This window comes from Haliotis rufescens, unplaced genomic scaffold (assembly GCF_023055435.1).
Source record: "Haliotis rufescens isolate VD_foot unplaced genomic scaffold, xgHalRufe1.0.p SCAF_106, whole genome shotgun sequence".
In the NCBI taxonomy this organism is placed as follows: Eukaryota; Metazoa; Mollusca; class Gastropoda; order Lepetellida; family Haliotidae; genus Haliotis; species Haliotis rufescens.
The window spans coordinates 185,483-209,491 of NW_025963787.1; the positions used below are offsets into that span (position 1 = coordinate 185,483).

General features: G+C 37.7%; 1 protein-coding gene across 1 annotated transcript in view; it reads left to right on the forward strand.

Moving 5' to 3' along the window:
* The first annotated feature begins 4,574 nt into the window (after positions 1 to 4,574).
* The window catches only part of LOC124115571 (protein Wnt-4-like), a 45,038-nt gene continuing 25,603 nt past the window's right edge, over positions 4,575 to 24,009 (forward strand). The window contains exons 1-2 of the mRNA XM_046476614.2: positions 4,575 to 4,654; positions 14,025 to 14,822. Coding sequence (XP_046332570.1) covers positions 14,755 to 14,822 — 68 coding nt within the window. The 5' untranslated portion in view covers positions 4,575 to 4,654; positions 14,025 to 14,754. The remainder of the gene's footprint in view (positions 4,655 to 14,024; positions 14,823 to 24,009) is intronic.

Below are 24,009 nucleotides of genomic sequence, written 5' to 3' on the forward strand. Positions count from 1 at the left end.
TAAGGAAGTCCGTGTTAATGTATAGAAGTCCGTGTTAACGTATGGATGTCCGTGTTAATGTATGGAAGTCCGTGTTAATGTATGGGAGATGCAACAATCTTAGCACTACAAGAATTGTAAGTTCGTGTTAATGTATAGGAAGTGCAACAATCTCAGCTCTACAAGTATCATAAGTCCGTGTAAATGTATGGATGTCCGTGTTAATGTATGGAAGTCCGTGTTAATGTATGGAAGTCCGTGTCAATGTATGGAAGTCCGTGTTAATGTATGGAAGTCCGTGTTAATGTATGGATGTCCGTGTTAATGTAAGGAAGATGCAACAATCTCAGCTCTACAAGTATCATAAGTCCGTGTAAATGTAAGGAAGTCCGTGTTAATGTATAGAAGTCCGTGTTAATGTATGGATGTCCGTGTTAATGTATGGAGGTCCGTGTTAATGTAAGGAAGATGCAACAATCTCAGCTCTACAAGTATCATAAGTCCGTGTTAATGTATGGATGTCCGTGTTAATGTATGGAAGTCCGTGTTAATGTATGGAAGTCCGTGTTAATGTATGGATGTCCGTGTTAATGTAAGGAAGATGCAACAATCTCAGCTCTACAAGTATCATAAGTCCGTGTAAATGTAAGGAAGTCCGTGTTAATGTATAGAAGTCCGTGTTAACGTATGGATGTCCGTGTTAATGTATGGAAGTCCGTGTCAATGTATGGAAGTCCGTGTCAATGTATGGAAGTCCGTGTTAATGTATGGATGTCCGTGTTAATGTATGGATGTCCGTGTTAATGTATGGAAGTCCGTGTTAACGTATGGATGTCCGTGTTAATGTATGGAAGTCCGTGTCAATGTATGGAAGTCCGTGTTAATGTATGGAAGTCCGTGTCAATGTATGGAAGTCCGTGTTAATGTATGGAAGTCCGTGTTAATGTATGGAAGTCCGTGTTAATGTATGGATGTCCGTGTTAATGTATGGAAGTCCGTGTTAATGTATGGAAGTCCGTGTCAATGTATGGAAGTCCGTGTTAATGTATGGAAGTCCGTGTTAATGTATGGAAGTCCGTGTTAATGTATGGATGTCCGTGTTAATGTATGGAAGTCCGTGTTAATGTAAGGAAGTCCGTGTTAATGTATGGAAGTCCGTGTTAATGTATGGATGTCCGTGTTAATGTATGGAAGTCCGTGTTAATGTATGGAAGTCCGTGTTAATGTATGGAAGTCCGTGTAAATGTAAGGAAGTCCGTGTTAATGTATGGATGTCCGTGTTAATGTATGGAAGTCCGTGTTAATGTATGGAAGTCCGTGTTAATGTATGGAAGTCCGCGTAAATGTAAGGAAGTCCGTGTTAATGTATGGAAGTCCGTGTTAATGTAAGGAAGTCCGTGTTAATGTAAGGAAGTCCGTGTTAATGTATGGATGTCCGTGTTAATGTATGGAAGTCCGTGTTAATGTATGGAAGTCCGTGTTAATGTATGGAAGTCCGTGTTAATGTAAGGAAGTCCGTGTTAATGTATGGATGTCCGTGTTAATGTATGGAAGTCCGTGTTAATGTATGGAAGTCCGTGTTAATGTATGGATGTCCGTGTTAATGTATGGAAGTCCGTGTTAATGTATGGAAGTCCGTGTCAATGTATGGAAGTCCGTGTTAATGTATGGAAGTCCGTGTTAATGTATGGAAGTCCGTGTTAATGTATGGATGTCCGTGTTAATGTATGGATGTCCGTGTTAATGTAAGGAAGTCCGTGTTAATGTATGGAAGTCCGTGTTAATGTATGGATGTCCGTGTTAATGTATGGAAGTCCGTGTTAATGTAAGGAAGTCCGTGTCAATGTATGGAAGTCCGTGTTAATGTATGGGAGATGCAACAATCTTAGCACTACAAGAATTGTAAGTTCGTGTTAATGTACAGGAAGTGCAACAATCTCAGCTCTACAAGTATCATAAGTCCGTGTAAATGTAAGGAAGTCCGTGTTAATGTATAGAAGTCCGTGTTAATGTATGGATGTCCGTGTTAATGTATGGAAGTCCGTGTTAATGTATGAAAGTCCGTGTTAATGTATTGGAGATGCAACAATCTCAGCTCTACAAGTATCATAAGTACGAGTTATTGTATGGAAGTCCGTGTTAAGGTATCGGAGATGCAACAGCCTAAGCGCTAAAACTATTGAAAGTGCGGGTTAACGTATGTTTGTCCGTCTTAAGGTATCGAAGTCCTTGTTAATGTATAGGAGATGCAACAATCTAAGCGCTACAAGTGTTGTACGTTCGTGTTAATGTATGGAGGTCCGTGTTATTGTATAGGAGATGCAACGATCTTAACGCTAGAGCTATTGTATGTTTGTGTTTACATACATTGTATAGGAGATACAGCATTCTTAGTGCTACAACTATTAATGTACAGGGGGTGCAATAGCTTAGCGTTATGAGCGTTCTGTGCAAATAGGCCAATGTATATCTTCGACATATATAGTCTAGTATTGAACTATGTGTGTTGAGGCGCAATGTGGTATGCGTACATGTGAGAGATTGTTGTGCATGCTTGTAAACATGTCTCGTGTTGAGGTTGAACACTCCAAACAGTGAAGCGTGTGTATTTAAAGGCCTTATTATTAAACCCTAAACATCCTGTCTAACTTGGCCCTTGTCATGCTTACATTGTACAATAAATGATTGAAATATATGCCAACATTATAGTGTGTATAGGTTTGTTACTGAACATTGTCACTTGCTACATACGAAGTCGAATAAGATTATCCTGTTTACAAAAACTTATGGAACAACTTACGTCATGCGGTGAAATGTCATAAACATCTCTGGACACTACTCTTTAAAACTCGATACTCTGTACACTTCATATTCAGAACAAATACTCCTGGAAACCTCGATAATCCGGACACTTCATATTTCGGACATTATTTCTAGAAACCTTTGTACTCCGGACACTACATATTTCGGATAAATATTTCTGGCAAACTCGATACTCCGGACACTTCATATTTCGGACTTTATTTTAAGAAAACCTTGATACACCGTACACGTCATATTTTGTGATCTTGAAACCTTGATATTCCGGACAGCTCATATTTGGGACCATTGTTTCTTGAAACTTTGATACTCCGTACAGTTCATATTTAGGGCTATTGTTTCTTGAAACCTTGATACTGCGGACAGTTCTTATTTAGGACTATTGTTTCTTGAAACCTTGATGCTCAGGACACTATACATTTCGGACAATTGTTTCTGAAAAAGTCGGTACTCAGGACATTTCATATACCCTCAATACTCCGGACACTTCTTATTTCGGACATTTTTTTCTGGGAATCTTGATACTCAGGACATATAATATTTCGAACAAATATTTCTGTAAAAAATCGATACCCGGACATAACATAATTCGGACTATTGTTTCTTGAAACCTTGATACTCCGGACACTTTATATTTCGGACAATATCTCTTTAAACCTTGACACTCCGGAAACTTATTTTTTTTCAAAATATTTCTTTGAAATGTGTTGATCCAGACAGTTCAAATTTCGGACAATTTCTGCTAGAAACCTCACTACACCAGATACTTCATATTTCGGAAAATTGTCTGGACAACCTCATTTTTGCTGGGGATTTTAATACTTCAGAACCTTCATACACCGAGCGATTAGTATTGAAAGTTATGTTTCCCCACTTTCAAACATCCTAGATAAAAAGCATCATTTTCTAATTCGGTTCAAGACCCTGGTTCTCCCTTCCAAATACAATGTGTGAAGCTCATTTCTGGAATCCCCTGCGGGAATATTGCTAAAAGCGGAGTAAAACCATACACACTCACTCACTCTAATTCGGTCGATTCGGATTAACAAGGTTTCATTGTACATTACCTCGTGACCCATATAATCACGTCACGCATCCTGTGACGCATAAAAAGACACGACACCCTTCGTCAACATATCAGAATCCATATTATTTTCATCAGCTTCCAGTGTAAGGGTGGCCAGTCCTTTCACTTCAACGCTTCATACTTAAATTACTGTTGAATGAATACACGTTGTTTGAAGTTTATTAACAAAGTTCTAATGAAGACGTTCAATTTACATTTGAGTTCATGCCAACTTGGTCCGACTGTAGAGAGAGAGTTCATATCGCCCGACAGCCGCCAACCCCTCCTGTATAGGCTCAATACCCAGTATGCCTGCCACCCATTGTCAATTCAGTTGCCAACGATCCCCCGAGGGAGTCCCCGTACCCCCTCTTTCACTGGGGTTCAGGTGGACAAAGAAGCTCAACACCCTATAATTATATCCTCTTTGCAGGCAAACATTCTATTTTGTCAGTGTTTCTAAAGCGTTATGAAAAATAAACAGCTTCTCCTTATTTGTTTCCACTTGAGTTATTGTCGGAGGTAGGAGGCAAATATTTGTAGGTAATAAAATGAGCAAGGCTAGGGAAAAATCTTTGAGCAAACTCAGGAAATGAGATTTTAGTTCACATTTAAGCCCGAATTTGGCGTATAAATGCTAACATAGTGTTTTTGTTAGATTGCCTTAGGGACGACGAGTGCTATTTGAGGGTCCTTCCGAGGCATAATATATACAAACAGTGGTTAGGAACACAGGTTAACATCAACACGAAACTACATTCCTGACGACTGTAGACAGGCTTGACTCGGGTAAGTATAAGATCTTCTTTCGTGATGCTCTCATATGCACATTTCCTGACTTTAAATCAACCAAAAAGTCAGCGTCCGTGTCTACCAACGAAATTTAGTTATCACAAACACACAGTTTAACTGAGAGTTTCTGTTCAAATCAGACCACGCAGCACATTTATTTTTGTATTAATAATGAATGAGGAAAACGATTTGCGCGTGGGCAAAGAAAAACATACAATGATACAGGCTGCAATTCAAATTTTAAACACGTCGTGTGAGTTATGATCAGTAAATTCCTTTAAACTTTTATTATTTAACACAGTTTTCAATATAAATAAAAGGGGGAATTATGTTGTTATGCCCGTACTGGTACCTATTCTTCACATAATGTTATAAACAAACACCTTGAAATTGTATGTACAAATATGTCGTCATTGTAATATTATCACATGAACTTGATATTGAGTGAAGAAAAACCAAATACTGCAACAGACTGGCAATAAGAAAATGCTCCACTATACTCAAGTAGGTGACACAGCGTGCTTGTGTAGATACAGTATTGCGATTGTGCGATGAAATATTTGTTCAGTTCATTACTGTTTTCGTATCTAACATTATACAATAATAAATGTAGTGCCTAATTCAATATTCGCCTTATTCAGCAAACATCCATAAACATGTACTTGTGAATGTTTCGTAATGCTCAGGTACACACTGGATACATGATTAGAAAACGGGGACAACAACGATGCTATTAATGGTGATGATGATTCGTGTTACGATTATATTACTTATCGTTATAACCAATATGCGAAATCATCACACTGTGAATGATGCGCTTGTTTGACTAAACAAAGAAAGAAAATATTTGAGTTTAAGACACAATTCGACAATATGGTCATGTTTCATAAGAATACTTCTCCTCTTGTTCAATATGGAACTTGTTTTCGTAGTTACGCATGTTTAATAACTCCATTGGTCGTTGTCGTAGGTTCATTTAAACATGTACTTATTATAATATTCAGTCACACCTGACTATCCTGACTTCAAATGCTTTCGGCTTATCTCTCAATAATCCTATTCATTTGTTAATACTTAGATGTGTCCTACAACAACTGGACCAGGGGAATCCTCATTTAATTAAAATTTGCTTCTCTGTCAACAATCTAAATTTCTAAAGTACGAATATCTCTTAAAATGGTATTACAGTATTAAGTATTCAGTTGGTATATAACATATAGAAGTTGACAATAACAGGTATTTAATTAGCAACACATGTGCCTGTCAGAGTATATGTATTACTTTAACTCCTACTTTCCACTCATTTCAAGTCAGATTTACAAGTAAACAACAAACTCCAAAATACACCATTCAAGTTAAAAAGAAATGAATTGAATACCTGATGCCCATCAACCACTAAAACACATCCATCAACCCGTGTTCTATCTACACATAATGTTCCTACTATTATCTGTAATTACAGGACGATGCCTTGTCGAAAAACAAAAACACCATGAATCATTATATCAAAAAGGTTAGTTGAACAGCATGTTGTATATTTATATTTATGCCATGATATACGTCTGTCTTGACAAGCGGGCAAACCTTAGTTTATCATTGTAGTGAAGAGATATGTATATAGACAGTAAATCAAACGAAATCCACAACTAAACAGTAGTCCAGAGATAACCCTTGGCGTACTAGACAATCACATTCACGGATACATGTGCTATCTCTAATGTACTTATGATTTAAGCTTTCCAAAGTCTACCGCAGACAACTAAATATCTACTTCGTCTTCTTCACCTATACAAGACATATTTTCACGACGTGTGGAAGCTTTTTGGCAAAGTTCTGTTGCTGCTTGAAATGCCATAAAACATATTTCGTAAAAATTGAAAGATATGTGAATGACAGTTCCTATCACAGCAGTCACGTCAGTTGTGTGTTTAATCTGTTCCATTCCCCGCGTTCACTGATGGTGCTTGCCAAAGTGGTATGTGAACTTTGACCCTCGATATGGGTCACATGTCACGATGAAATCCTTATTTATGAAAGGGATTGTAAATTGTGTAATCTGCTGTGTATATGAGCTATCATATTTCAGTCGACGTCCCTCGAGAGGGGCAATATACAACGACTGTCACCTACGAATTATGCAATGGACTGCGATGTCCCTATGTCAAAATAACACAGAGGAGACACCTTCAGCTGTCACAGCCGTGCAGGGAACTATAGATTATATATATATATATGTATGTATGTATGTATGTATGTGTGTGTGTGTGTGTGTGTGTGTGTGTGTGTGTGTGTGTGTGTGTGTGTGTGTGTGTGTGTGTGTGTGTGTGTGTGTGTGTTCAGCTTAGTGACACACTAAAGTTTACTTCAACAGATGTGTCAGAGCCATTTCATGTAATATTTCCGTATAGTTGATGGCGTTAACAAGGTGTTGATATGTTCACATTTGTGTCATTTATTATATATAACTTAAGTTCTTATTTGATGTATTTCATTTCTGCATCAGAGAAACATACACTGTAAACTATATCAAGCAATTCTGTAAAATACGATTGAGGATAATTTTGAGAAGTGTGTTTACTGGAGTGTTTAGAGGGAGGGAGTTAAAATGTATAGTCGCGTCGACATTATTTCAGCCACATACCGATCAACAGTTTTTTAGAAGCAAGTTACATAGAATATAACAAAGGGTGGATAAGGGTAAACCATCACATGAATTTCGTTTGGTCCACACGGTTACTTAAATGGTCCTCCGATGTAGAACTGGAAATATGACCAGAATATCTTGCAACTCATACCATCCCAGAACTAAGTATAACTCGGATTCAACTATATCCATGTCCATTTAACGTACTTCATCGCCTTGGCTTACAATGACAAATAAGTAAAGAACAGTACGTAACAATTTTAACATTAATACATCAGGAAGGTTTAAAGCACTTTTTCAGCCTTACTGGCAGTTAAAGTGGCAACGTCATAACACATAATTACACCATGAATCACTGCAATGTCTGAGTTGCCTTTAGAAATGAGTGAGAATGTCACAAACTGGTACTGACATGTGATTTTAACAGGGAGCATTATGAGAGCTTCCTATAAGAAGGCTGTACTCAATGTGAAATAACACAAATACTATCTCGTCAGGTGTCTGCAGTCCTAAAGGTACAATTGGTATGCTTATGGAATAAATTTCAAAATTGACAGCACACGCCAAATATACCTCTATGACACCGATTTCAAAGGGAGGATGATAAGTAAACTTGGATATATGCCAAAATGTGTTCCAAGAAGCACTGATGGTACTGCGGCTGAGGAATGCTATTCTTACGGATGGATGATGGACAAGCGTGTTGGATCCCTTTGCGAAAAAAGTACAGAGGGGATGATAAAATACAAACATTGAAGACATAGAAAGAAATCAGTGAAATTATGCACATACAAGCAGAAGCACAATTATAAATAGTTTGTGACGCCAATAAGACAGACTATGGTCAATGCAGTTACTTATTTCAAGAATACATATTCTAAAGGCAACTGTTGCTATATCAGTAGCAACATTCAATTTATACACCGGTACAGGGATGAACTATTACCATGACGTATATGTTATGTCGTCAAAGCAGTGTCTCTTTCAGATAGGATCGTTTATCTACCTCGCATAACTAGTTTGGAAATTCTACTGATGCTCAAAGTCTCTCTTTTCGGTAGCTACCAATGATAATATATTCATGTAAAGTGTAGACGAAATTGGGCGAGAGAGTTGAGGACATTCTAAGGAATACGTCGGGCAGGACAAAAGTTTCAGCACGCTGGGTTCCAAGTATTCTGACTCAGAAACGCTCCAGGTTCATAGTCATTCTTGAGAATTGACATCGTTTTGGAGCAGACCCATCGGAGTTTGTTTTGCGGTTTGTAAATATGGATGAGTATTGGATCCACCCTTTTCTATCAAAGACTAAACAACAGTTAAAGCAGTGGAAACATCTAACGTCACCTCTGAAGATGAAGGAAACGTTTGTTCCACGAGCTGGCAAGGTGATGGCTTCGGTTTTATAGGATTCCAAAGGAATCATACTGGTAGACTACCTTCCGAAAGGTCAGACCATTAATGACCAAGATTCTGATAATCTGCTTAGGCAACTGCATTCGAATATCAAGACTAAACGTCGTGGAAAACTCACTAATGCACCTGTGTACAAGTCTGTTGCCGTCATGGTTGTATTTCATGACTAATGTTTAGAACTCATTGACCATCCTCCGTATTTACCAGATTTGGCACAGTCAGATTTCCACCTCTTCCCAAATTTGAATTAAGAAATATTGCAAATATGGCAACTATTATGGAAATGATGATGACGTCTTTTCTGCTGTGGGAGACCCTTTACACCACCAGAAGGAAGCATTTTGTACCATTGGGATCCAGGTACTCAAGCATCGTTGGCAGAAGCCTGTGGCGCTTGGATCGAGGGGGTTATGTTAAGAAATAATTAGCAGCCAGCCCCATCGACACAATTCAGCATTGTTAGGCTCAGGACTTTTCAGGCGGCACTCTTACTTATCGCTTGCATGTTTTAAACAACTGTATGTCTGGACCACAACCTAAGCACTTGCATTACGTGACTGGCAACGACTAAGGTTCGATAGGGGAAGATTTGGCATGTAGGCTATGCATAATCATAGAAAGGAGCAACACGTGAATGACAATGAGGCCTTCTACATTTCGACTTGTATACGTCGTTTGGACAAAAACAATATTAAATGCACAGATAAGGCTAAAATGTATTACCAACACTGATTTTAGAGGTTTTAGAAGCCTGTATCTAATATTTGAAAACGAGAATGTCTTTGATCAAAACCTCGGAGAAGTAGATAAAGACATAAATTTGTTCACTGTAAAGTTTGCTCTTGAAGGTAGAAACAAAAAGCTGTTTTTCCTCATTGAAGTTCTTATCATACCTCGTCCTTTCGCGTCATTTATAATAGTCTATTTTGTGTGACAAAAGAGAAACACGCAAAAACACCACCTACACACATACATACATGTTTCCAAAAATCAAACTGACACTGAAAAACTACTTCCATGGGCTATAAATCGTAAAACGATTATACTAAATTAACATAGATAAGTAAAATTTGTAATGTAATTGATAATATTGTTTGATAAATAAATAATCAAACCATGTGATTATAGGCACACATATCTATCTTTTATCTTAAACTGGATGTTTCAAAACTCAAATATAACTCCAGCTTGAAAACGGTGTAAGAATCTACATCGAAACGTCGCTAATGTAATAAACCAGAAGTTGTCATCCATAAAGTTGTATGTTTTCTTACTCAAGTATAAGGATAGCACGCATGTCTGATGTATATATGTTCAGTGTTATTCTCTCCAACGTCTACACAAGGATACGTGTGATGTAGCAAGGACAGCATCTTGTTCAGCATGCACTACAAGCCGATTATCACTTGATGGTCAGCTCTGTAACCACTGAGACCAGGTGATGGATCGGAATGGCTAATGGATGTGAAACTGTCTCGACATTAGCGATACATCTAGGTTGTGTGTCGGACTACGCGGTACAAACAAGGATGGCGAAGTCAGGAGGCATTGAATTAGCAGCCTTCGGACGTCGGCAGTAAGTCATAGAACAAGGATGTTCCTTGGACGTTGTAACTCTTCGTTTACAAAGAAGATTGACATGGTGGTGTTTTACTTGGGATGAGGATGGGGACTGTGCGTTGGTTCTTTGTTCGAACATTTATGACAGGAATGTTGGGATGTTTCGCAAACTCATGGAAATGACAATATTTTGTACATGGAGGTGTTCCTGTCCAGGGTAATAAGAATAAAGGACCAGCATCGTACTTTCTTGGGGATGTGGAGTGTAGCAACAGTCATACCATATGGAGAGATTTTGATCATTATATCATCATATTTGGACATCAATTCTTCGGAGGGTTACCTACGGTATTATGTGTGTGCAGTTATATCACCCTATAGGGATGCAACTTATGAATATAAGAATGCCTTGAAAAAAACAAAGGACAGGTGTCTCGAATTCTGATGGATGACTCAACTGGTTTAAAGCAGAAATGGAAGGAAAACTTTTCACAAAGGATTGGACATATCTATACTTTGTGCCACACGTAGCGTCTGTTGGTGACATTGTGGCAACATTCGTTAAACCTGTAAGCATCAGCCTTCAAATATATGTCACCACTGCCGTCTCTTTGGTCGATTTTAATTTTACCATTTATCATTTTATCATTTTTACCATTATTTTGCATTTAACCCCACTTGAATCTGTTTCGTACATGAACCTATATATGTTAGTCCATATTCATATTATAATATCACATTTTTCTTAGTTGATGCCCTTTACAATTCAGTACCATTTTCTTTAACTCTTTAAAAAAAAAATTCCTACTGAACAGACTGTTCCATTCACAACCATTGTCTAAAGGGAAATAGTGACGAGAAGCAATAAACCTAATACTTTGCGTGATATAAAAATCCTGTTTCTTCAAAGTCGTCTGTTGGGGCTAGTAGAATTCCTATTGAGTCATCATCAAGTATTTTTGAATTTAAATGTAATGTTACTTTGCTACTACAGTAAACATATTTTATTCACGTCTGCCTGCTCAGTGTACAAAAGTTGGTTAATGTATGCGCTTAATACATATGCTTTATTGGAAACAATGTGTTTTGATTTACAATAATGACGAGAAATACATATTCGAAAATTATATATAGCCTTGTAGTATATCTAGCACCAATTTCTTGGCGGTCTTTTATGAATAACAAGTAAAGACGCGATAATCGACTTACATAATCAAAAGAAAGTACGTATTATATATTATAATGATTATATTCAACATTACGGCGGTAGTATAGCAGCAGCAGTACTAGTACCAGTAGTAGTAGTAGTAGTAGTAGTAGTAGTAGTAGTAGTAGTGTCATCAAAAACTTCACCAAAGTGTTAGTTTCAACTTTCCGAGCTGAAGCAATTAGCAACTCATTATGTAATACCATGTCTTAAGGGAGGCTATCCTAGGATGATATATACAAGAAAATGTATTTGGTACAGGACATTTTTGGTAAAAAGTATGCATAGGTTAAATTGGTCGTAATTCATTGAACTATGTTCATTACTCCACCGTCAAACCGGAATTCTAAAAAAATGTATTTTGCAGGTTGCGATGGTTACTTAGTTTTGACTCTTTTTGCGTACCTCTCATAGTTTTTTGACGGAGTTCAAAATGATGCATTACATATTTACAAACTGAGAGATACCTATACCTGACTTTCCCTCATGCCCAATGTCTGTTCTCATGCTACAAGTTGATCTTGTATTAAACCATAAACCTCAGCTACATTGATGACCTCTTGAGCGTGCAATTCTTTAGAGGCATTCGTTTATAAGACATAGCCTTGAGACTCGTTATGTCTATTTAACCAAACATAATAAACATGACACTTTTACAGTAAAATGATACATGTCACTTGCACGGTATGACATTCAGGAAGAAAACTTGAAAATCGGTAATTGTGTAACTATAAATCTCGCATTGATGTGCAATGTTACTTGAAATCCCTGGAACCAATTTTCACACTTTTAATACACCCAGTTTGAATCTACAGTTCCCCATTAAACGTTTATGTTCATATTAATGATCATTTGGATACGCTTGACTCACGTCATTATGCGTTAGAGTGTTATTTACAACTTGTAAGCCAAAGTAAATTATTGTGGTTAAAACAGTTTCTATTTCTGGGATTTCAGAAAAGGGTATTTTTTATTGAGATGAAATTTTGATAAATTAATGCCAAACTGGTACTATGATTGGCCGCTATTATAAAAGAAGAAAGTTTGTTTTCTTTCCGCTAATATTTTGAGTTGAAAAGCATTTTGTGTTTGGCAACTCAGTTTCGCACTCCTTCATGATTCACATCATATTATACATTCAGTGTACATGCTTATACCTTAAAACTAGTATTAAGAGTAAACAGTGCACTATTTAAGAGATATACAATTGCAAGGCAAAACAACACACATAATTCTCTTATTTTTTAAAGCAGATTAATAAGAATTTTAATTCGTTGAAATTACAAGTAGTAGTATAAGTATTAGGAATAATAGAATGTGCGGTACTACTTAAACTGGTGGTATCATATCAAACAGTCATCACCATCATGTTTACATGTGTCCATTTCAACAGGCAAATATGTATTTAGGATATTATAATAGGAACTATTTAATGGATACATTCAGACACTCTCAGGTACAATTTGATTACAATTCACGTTTCACCAAGAATAGAACTCACCAAAATTAGACTGTAACAAAAAAAATGAGTTCAAAATAGAATACATCAGAATATGTTCTTTGATCCAAGTTCATATAAAATCACTCCCACATTATATAGATAATATTATTCAACCCAATTTATACTGAACAGGCTTTATTAAATAGACTACGTCAGTACGACTCCGACCATAGGACTTCTATGTGTTGTGATGATATAAGTATTTATTACGAATTATTGTATATATGTGATATAAATACTTTTATAAATATATATTCATAAATGTGGAAAATGTGTTATACTAATCTTTCAGTTTGTAAAATCGGCTCTAAAATGCACAAGATTGAATTATTGAGTCCATAGTTTCTTGGTTGATGGGAATCTCTTAGAAGTTGACGGAGGACAAAGAAGTCACAATTTATGGATAGTTTCTATTTGATTGATGCACCTTATCCAAGAAAGAACAAATGAAAGAATATGATTTTCTTTTTTCTTTTAAATAACCAATATGCAACTTTTTCCCTAGAAAGGTACAGTCAGGGTGAATGAATAGCGAAAGGATATACGTGAACCTCCCTGTCGTTTACACATGCACCAACATTAAGATGACAGTTAATTATGTGTAACCGGATTAATTCAAATGAATATCCTCCACCGGGTGCTAAAAGACGGTGTCAGTTAATGTCGGATTAAATCCCTGAAAAGGTTACTTCAACAGGTAACGAGAGTGTTTTGACAAGGAGTCGGTGAAGCTAATTGTTCCACCCATTCAAGCAGAAGAGCTTAATAAGATTGGATTAAGAAACACGATATGACTCTTCCATCAATACATGCCATATTGTGTGGTGTGATGGTGATTGTTTTAAGAGATTACACCACTGAAAACAGGTATTGATGGGACACAACACCCAACACGTTCCCAATTGATAGAGAATAGGTGACACCAGCGGGAGGGCTGGTGAAGTGACAGGTTTGGGATAAAGCCGATTAACATGTCAAATACGGAATTTATGCCATTTGGATACTGAAGATATCATGACGTTCCGTTTTGGTTTTACAGGTTGAAGGTTCAATATCTTCTGAGCCAGTGTCCGGTGCTTTTATTGGGTGAAGTTCAGCCACGTGGTCCAGTGCAGGTGTGAGAACAGAAGAGGAACAGCCCCAGGCGTTGCAGAGAGATACTTGCAAGAACATCGTGTTTGAATTCATCAGTTTGAGAAGCCGTCGCGTGTTGATCGGAGCCCGTCCCCCTTCGTGGAGAGGTAGCGCCGTAGGCCGGGCTTGTTTACCTAATTTATTCACAACTCTCGCGACGTGATTATCGTCCGCTGGACCCAACGCCAATCACACGATACCGTGAAAACCTCTACTTAGAAACAATACAGCGGGAATTACACGTTCCTGTGTGTCCTCTGAAATTAACCAGCGGAAAATTGGAACTTGGACCATCGAGTATCACCCTGTTTTATATAATCGAATTTGGGTGAATTTGACCATCAGGCTCACGGTGAAAGATCTGACAAGTGCTTCTCGTGGAACTTTAGCCCTGTGCGATAAGCGCGAGCCATCCAAGCGGTGGTAAGAAACCCGTGTATAGCCGGTTAACTAGGTACCTCTACCACGAGAGCCGTTCACGTGAGATCGACTACATAGCGTACAGTAGCCTGTAGCAATCGCTCACAATTGTCTCAGCAGTCAGATCGGACCGGCCTCTACCTCAGAGCAGACAAGCTTCATGATGTGCTAAACTCTATAATATTTGGATATATATATCGTATGAGTGTTGAACAATGCCGTGTTACACAGTGTACATATTCATCATTGTGTTCGTGCTTCAAATAGTTCATGCGTCCTGGTGGTAAGTACGATATTTGTTCTATTTTATTGTTTGGCACCATAACGACTTCTCTGTGTATGTTATTCGAATATTTTACCTTGATCAAAGGTTATGGCTTATAGAGAGTGATCCCTCCGCTCCTCAAGGACTCGTAGGCGACTCCTAACCGACACCACCGTAGAGCCTTTGCCTGCAAATTGTAAATTTATGACCAGTTTTAGCTGTTTTTAAGACACACTCGATATTGTCTGACTTTAAGATAGCCCTGAGTATATTTAGTCAACAGTGAACCGAAGACGGTTTAATGTAGCGAAGAGTATCAGATCTCGGGAGCATTGTTAAGAGCGTGTACACCAGGGAAACAAGATGAAATATGGCATCTAATTTGTCTCTGTCTTGGGTCGGTAACACGGGCCTCGAATCCCGATTCAAGAGTTTGTGGACTCCGATTCAAATATACGGTAACTTGCAATGGGGTATAGGCAAGTTTAACTTGCTTTGTGGTTCTCTTTCAGTTTGAAGTAGGTGCGCGGTTTTACGTTACATAGGAATGTTGACTCTTGAGCTCATATTTGACATGCAGGAAAATATTATCAGTGTCTGGGAGATACATATGCCTTTCTTGCCATAGCACAGCTTTCCGTGTCATTTGTTATATATACTCCATGGCGATATTTGTTAAATCGACAAGACATTAATCTTCCTTTCTCATCATATTTCCTTTCACCTTTATGATTAGAGGATTAGGAGATTAGAACCAAGTTGATGCTTGTCAATAGCTGTTGACATGGGTCTTTACTGGCATTTACACTCAGCATTGTCCAGCAAAGCGCCTTGATTTATTCCGTGTCACGACTCTCAAATTTTAAACCGGCGGTGAATCCAAATTTTAAAAACCACTTCAGCACGTTACTCGTCTACTTAACATTTCCGTTTTCGATGTTTGTATTTATCAATTCGAATTAAGTGTGTTTGATCATATTATGTCAACGACCCCTTTGACATCAGAACATGTCCTTTTTAAGTGTACCCATTTACATATTTAAATATGTATTGCTTTTTCTGGAAGTAAGTGTTTTGTGTCCCAATATTCTACAATACAACATCTAATTGTACATATTGGCATGTGTTTAAAATAAATATCATGAAAATGAATGGTCCAGTGAATAATATTGTAAATGTCAAAATCAACAATGTTTATTTCCCAGATTGTAATACATTGTTAGTATACGAAAGTTTAAGGAAAAGGAGGCGAAGAAATGGCAAGCATAAAAATTTACAAATCTAATTTTGTTGAAAATATACCCCAGAAGAAGTGTTTCGTGCAATGGGAGCTCGTCTTCCTTTGTAAGTGTGTCACGTGGAGGGAACAGATCGACCCGCACATGTGTACATGAAGGTTTGAGCTATCTCTGTACATGTTTAGAACCTGTTAAATGGGTGTCAGTGTTATTGCATTATCCAGATAAAGAAGAGAATACATACCTGCATGCATACCTACTTGCATAACACTGACGCGTAACAACACCGGATTGAAATTGGATGCAATTATTTTCTCTCTATACGCAAGAAAGAAGCATATCCTTCTGAGAAATACAAGGCAAATTGTGCTCAGTAATATATGTGGTTTTTAGTTAAAAAGATAATGTTCTTTGTATGAATTGGATTTGAGAACAGACTTTTATGATACAGTCAGAAACATACAATGCCTATAACAGAGACTTTTTATGAATTTGGAAAGTTCGTGTCACTTTTATTTAGCAAGGGAAATGATATTTTGCTGAAAGAATGTTTCATTTGTTCATATACGTTTATTTGTCTTATATTCGATAAAGAATATATTTCTTTTAAGGAAATATCGATATTTGTAATGTATAGGTTATACACACCGATGGGTTGCATATAAGTTTAATAATAATTCTATTCTGGCAAACACCACGGGACGACAATTTAATGTGGTTTGGACATACCAAAATGAAGAGTCTATAGTACCTTGGGAACTCGTTATCATCATGGGACAATACTGGATCTTATCACTGGACAACATTGGATATGATCACAGGACAACATATGATGTTATCATGTGATCTTTATGATCTCACGGTCCATGTACTACATACATTCTATTTTCAACGAAATCTTCCAATAACCTTTAGGTTTTGAAACATAGACTGATATATAGATAGTTTTTTGTAAGGGAATTCTAAGCATCAGCAATTAAACTGTTTTGTGTGACATGAGATGAACCAAGGAATTCGTGTAAATATTGCGAGGTAAATTACTTTTTAAGAAGCACATAGACACTCTTCTCACACACCTTACACGGTGATAGCGACTGGAGTGAGCGACATTGGGGACGCGGCTCTTCCTGTCGGGAGAGTCTAAAATATTGACAAATTAAACTCAAATGTTTCACACGACAAGGGGTATTATAAATGTTTCCTGTCAGAAGCGTTGTTTCATTTTCCGTAAGTTGTTATCCATAATATGTATCCTCGTTCAGGTACTTATAAGTTGAGTAGTTTTTTAATGTTGGTAATTCTAAAAGGTATACGTAAATAAGTGTACATGTAGTATACAAACAGGGCGAAATAAGAATGATAGTGTTATTTTGTTATTTGTGAAATGTATTTTATTGACAATAATTACAACAAAGATGATGATCATGATGTTAATAAATCTACGACGGCGGCTACTACTGCTGTTGTTGCTACTACTACTACTACTACTACTACTACTACTACTACTACTACTAAAATTGACATACTCTTCAAATAAAAAAGATAAAGCACCCGTGAAAAAATAAAGTGTTGAATGACCCATACCAAACATACCAGCCGCCGCTTAAAAACTACATTAGGAAAGCGATAGTGTGAATTAAGTGTATATAAATAAACAAATAACAGCCGTTCAGGGATTCCGTGTATATTGTACGTGCGGAATATAGGGTGTAACCCAATTCATCCTATACACGCATCAGAAAAAGGAATAGCGAGATAGACGTTTGCGTGAAAAACACACCATCTTATCACCAGCATTTCGTCGTAGCTTGCTGTCAGTGAGAGAGGACAAATATTTATTATTGCCTCCAGATCGTGATATGTCATACAAATAAACACAAGCGACATCTATTTAACACATTTCAAGAGTGATACGGCAATGGGTTATTAAATCTATATTATCCTTAATGTTGGCACGAGAAGACAAAAGACATGGCCGGAAGGTTACTGGGCTTGTTGGTAATTTCCATTCATCTCATGTCGTGATACTCTCTGTGTGAAGGAGATTAAATGCTCCTGGAATACAAATTTTAAACGATAAATTGTATTAATGATTTTGGGTGATTCATATTAAAGTGCCTATTCTCTAGATCAAGTCCACTTGTGTTGACTTGTGCGGTACCTCTGTTGAGAAGGTCCTCCCAAAGAAAGGATTTGATGTCAAAATTCCAATCAGAAGGCCGACCCTTTGACACACCACACCAAAATCCCTATATCTGTGACTCAACAAACATCAGCGTCGACCCTGAGGCGAGACGCGGCCAATTCCCGTGTATAAATGTCCAGAAAATCGCATTAAAGAACTTAAGTAAAGACAGGCCTTTCTTAGGTTGCCCATCCAAAGCAGAGCTTTTAGTATTGACCATTGCTAATATGTTACGCAAATGACTAGGTTTTTCACACGGTAGGCAAATGACGAAGGAATCTGATGGTTTGTCTCGATAGGGCTCTTTCAACGCAAGTGTTTAGACGCTTTAACTGTGACCTAACTTTCAGAGGATAAATTTGCGCCTTTTATCAGAGAAACTCTCGTTTTTGCGCCGCATCTGATCGAACTCTGTGCCCCAGCCTAACACGCATAGCACGTTTGAACATTCCACATGTCAAAAGGGATTGTCTTTAGTTGCTCTGCCTGAAACTCCAAAACAACACTTTTCACACTGTGTTTCCTGATGGGAGTTTTGCTCCAGGAAAAACAACTTTAAAGGGTCCATCAAAGGCTCCTATTTCCCTTGCTCCCAGGCATATTTATACTTCAAATAACCAGCCAAAAATTGGTTTTGAACTCGATCTAAACCTTTCAAATGTGCTTCAAATGAAAGGTTAGTCACTGATTCTAAGTGTCGGGAAAGGTCATGGGATGCTACCAAATTGAAATGGTCACATTTGCATCACGGAGTTTGGAGGTTTTTTTTAAGTATGTTTATTACATTTGTGCTGTTACATTTGTTACATTACCATAGTAACCGTTACGACAGTATAATATATGGTTGTGCATCATGTATTAAAACAACTGCATTCATAAAAGGAGATATAATTAAAATTATATTTTTTAATTTTGCCCCCATTATTCTTTTTTTTTCATACAGGTCAGGTCAAGGATAGGCTATTTTGTATCAGCGATTATATTTACAAATGATATCGAAAGATTCAATAATTGGGCACATGTTTTAGCTACCTTTAGTTCAACATGAAATCCTCCTCTACTAATGTGCAATGAAAGACGATGAAGAGAGCTGCACTTCACCATGGGACTAACACTGATTTCAATTAGCGGATAATTCTACTTCTATCTGGATGCATGTTCATAAAAACGACATCAAACAGCTGGGAGATGAGCTGATATAGTTGAAAGTGAGCATGCAAACGGCATCTAGTTTATTGATCTTGTGAGATGGCTGGATAGTGGAGCCAAATTCGTGTCAGAATTTTGCCGTTCGTTCACCATACTGTTTACGAATGCTTTACAAACCTCTAACAGCCCGTCATTTGAAACCTGTATGCCAGTCTTACTCTTGCGAATGAATTGAATTTACCGTTTGTCCAATTCTCGTAAACCCCTTGTAATAAAGATAGTATCTTGTCGACTCAACCACCAAAACACATAAATCTGTTTTTGACATTTCCAGAAGTTCAGGTAGCAGGGTTCTCCGGCTTCGTTTGTTCTCTGCCTAAGGGAGACACTTAAATTGGTTTGTTCCTTAGTGTTAATACTATTGCATGGTGTCGTGTTCCCGTCTACCCATTCTTACAAAGTCTCTGATAATTTTTACAACTTTATGGATTTGGACTTGTGCTGGTTGAAGCATCTGATGCAAGACTACTGAGTGACATTTCCTTTTTACTGGAAAATCCTAAGATTAGAAGCAGTATTAGGCAGATGAGCCGATGATAGGGGGATGTATATTTCCTTCGCCCAACATCCTGCTTGGTATGCTGTTGTATTCCCCCTCACAGGTGTGCGTTCCTTCAATGGGTCTTGCAGACAACAAACAAAATAGACATACACTTATCCAAGATTACAGAGTATCTCAGCGATGCCAAGGTCTTGCTATGGGGCAATGATCTGATATTTTAGTGAGACAGACATCTTGCCTTAGGCAGAATAACGTAATACATCTTATGTACCTGTTTGGAAAGTAATCGTGCAATTAGTACCTACCTGTGGATGGTACTATTTATTCAATTATGTGTTGCGTCATTCTTGCTTGGAGATGGCTTAGTAGCAGTGATCCCTGTGATGTAGAAGTCTTTCTGGATCATTGTCCAGTCTCGGCCATCTGTCATTTGGAGTGGTACAAAAGGCGGGATGTTTGAGTTTTTATTTAGCTAGAACTCTTTCAAAGGGTTTGCTATTCTTTGTTAAGTTTTATAGGCTGTAGTGTGCCAGTATATTATGAACATCTGTCGCTGTACTTGAAGTAAAATATTTAAAGGCAATGGTCATCCATTTACTTTAGTTTAGTCTTTGTATGTGGTGGTATTTTCCTTAAAGTATTCTTTTTTTACCAGTTAGGGTTTGGATATGTCTTTTATCAGAATCCGTTCGTATTAACGCCACCTTATGACAAAAGATTTCTAACCTGTTTTTTGACAATATATTGCTTTGATGGTCTATAACAAATCTATATATATAACATATAGTAGTTAATAATTTGTGAAAGGGGATTCTTTACACCGTAATGTCTTTTCAAATTGTATATTATTTATTTTGATGCCAAGATCAAACATAAATTGGGATATTTTGCTTCGTGTCAAACCCAGATATCACTTCTTACTCGGAAGAGACATCCATTTTTATTTTCCGTTCTGTTGCAGCAAAACATTACTCAGGTCCCCTGAAGCACACTGACTGCTGCACAATGCACCTACTGTCTAAACCTATTACTTCAGATTCATGACACCCACACTGTTTGTATCTACATATACACTGATAAGGGTAACGGTAACACATATGATAAACCACATGCTTATTTTTATATGAATACTGAAATCGTTAAGAATACTGTATCAAGGCGACTGATGTTATAATGGTATTTCGGTACGATTCATTTTTTAATACAATCATTATATATGAAAGAACCATTTATTTTGTTCTGGCACGTGTTGCTGAAGCAGTGCACCCTGCTGTCATTGCAACATCGTCTACAACGTTCTATCACCGGACGAAAAGACATCTGTACAGGCAACGCGTCATGCCAGATTTGAGATCCGACATTTCCTGGTTGTACATCCCTGTAACAGTGCATCAGTATTTACGGACGCCATGTTGCATATGCTGTCTAAACAACACTTCCTGCAGGAGATATGGCATCATGCTGTTTGGTGCCCTTTGAGGAATAGGTCGGGATGGGAGAGCGATGAGATGATTGTTGATCAAACTGTGTTGTGTGACTGATGTATGGATAATGTATTTCGGTCTAGCCCTGGTTGTTATGTTGGTGATCGAGTCTGAAATTTCATTATTTTCAACTCTGGGTGTCTCGATTACTTTTATCTCGAAATCCTTAAGACGATATAACGTATACCCTGCCAGAACTCTTATCGACATGATCTAAAACTCACTTCCCGTGTCTCGAACCACGGATAACACGATTGCCGTCGTCGAGGTATCACTGTGAACGATTATAGCAATGAAACCTTTAAGTAACGCCGTGCAACGTTTCCTCGTTGCTCTAAGACCGCTTCTTCTTTGCCATAAAAGGGTCCATTTTAATTGTTTTAAGTTCGATGGTAAGAATTATATACTGACTTTTATGGTGATGTGATAGTGCGAATGATGATAGTGGTGGTAATGATGATGATGATGATGATGATGGTGATGAAGGTTGCTTCAATAAAGAACACTTTATGTAAGGTGAAGTGCTTATAGATGGAACGTCATATGTGGACAATTATATTATTTTGTATACGCCTCAAACACGTAAGCTTATGATAGACATATATGCACATTCCCGACATTGCTATGTTCATGGCTACATTCAGACATGAATATTTGCGTGTCTGACAAAGCGAGTAGATCTGAGGATGTCCTAAGACGTGTAAAGCATGACATATATGGCCGTTCCGGGGCTTCTGCAGCGGTCACCATGTCAAAAGACCCATAAACATGAAATAAGTCTGATAAAAACTGTCCACAGTCATCAAGTCAAACTTTCTGTGTATACAGTTGGCCCTTTTTATGGCTCTGTGTGTTACCGCAGGGTAACTAAAATAAAAAGAACCGGAACCCTATTAGCAACCATGTGGCAAGGATTAATGGAAACTCCCCCAGGCGATGTAACCTTTTGAACATCGAGAACTATGATCGTGTTAATCGACAACAAAACTGTGAGGTGGTTTTCTTCTTTCGTGAGTGTCATGATATCTGCCCGCGAGCAGGCAATCAAAAACTGAAATATATTTTGCTTTTCTGCTTTTCCTCGATGTGGATGTCTGGAATGTTGTGGGTTTTTTTAAACATTTCTGTACATTTCTTCTCTGAGTAAATTAAGTGGAAGTAGCAGATATTACCTTTGTAGAACTACAACTTGTGTGTTTGTTGTAGCAAGGTGTCGTAATGATAGTATGGTTGTAGTCCTTGTTGTACGTACCGTTATAAAGTAAATAAGAGGGGATGAAGCTGCAACAGCAGCATTGGTAATAATAATAGTTATGGTGTATAGTATTAGCAGTCGTTGTAGCAGCAGTAACGATGGAAGTCGAAATAGTAGTGGTTGTTATAATAATAATAATCATCATCATCATCATCATCATCATCATCATCATCATCATCCATGTAACAAGTTGTCCGACTCCCCATTATGCTCGGTACCTTAGGTTTGGTACCTCCCAATCTGTTGACTGACACTGGGAGAGTACCCGGATTTGCTGCCAGGAATACAGCCCTTCTGACAATCTGGGTAATGCAGAAGGCTGCAGTGTTGGGGAGTCTTCACATTCTCCTGGGTGGGTTTGACAAAGCAGTGCTTCCTGAGAGAAGTCCCATTCGCTGTCTGGGCTGCTTGTAGAGGGGGCAAGGGCCCTGAGCTGATGATGAGCCTAACAAGCCTAACTGTGCCAGGATCACCCAAACCCTCTTTACTGCATTTTGTATTTTAATCGGTACATTATAATAACAATAATAATAATAAATTACTAATAACAGTTCTAATGGCATTAGTAGTAGTTGTAGCAGCAGCATAAGTAATGATAGTAGTCGCAGTAACAATATAAGTGGTAGTTGTAGCTGTAGTAGTACTGTTAGTAATTAGAGGATACTGGTGCTGGTTGTCCTTGCAAAATGTAATAAATGTAATTGCAACGGTTCTGAAGTGAGTTACAAATTGTTCTCTCATCACCATTGATAAATACTCCACTCTCTGTATATACATATTTCCTAAACCTAGGTAGATGTTTACTTCCTATAGCAACACAAAAAATGTAAATCATCATTAAGAAAATACTCCGTAGTGAATGGCGTTAGACCAGACAATATTTACATTACAGAAGAGAGTTATTGTTTGTCTTTTTTCGGTTCAAGGTAAATCCCCAGTGGCAGTTATCTGTAAGTAGGGTGCGTAACGATTAAGTGTCCCCGCACTTGAAGGAGATATGCCTTAACTGTCATTATCAGTTAATAAACAGGCCATAGCCACTGGTCAGAGAGTATGGCACGTGACCTCAAATACTCTTGTTACCATAGGATATATTTGTTTAAATTTGTGCATTAAACTCCAGTAGTTTCCACGCGAACACTTGTATGTACTCTCCATACACGTGTTTGTAAAATATTCAAATCGTTATTACATTTCTTGGTATTTGTTAATGTTACAAAATATGAATTAATTTTATTTCCGTTCGTGATGTTACGTATAAAGCTGGAACGTAAGTTCTTGGTGCGTTGTAAGCTATGAGGTGCCGTGTGACCCTTGTGTTGAAAGGTTAAG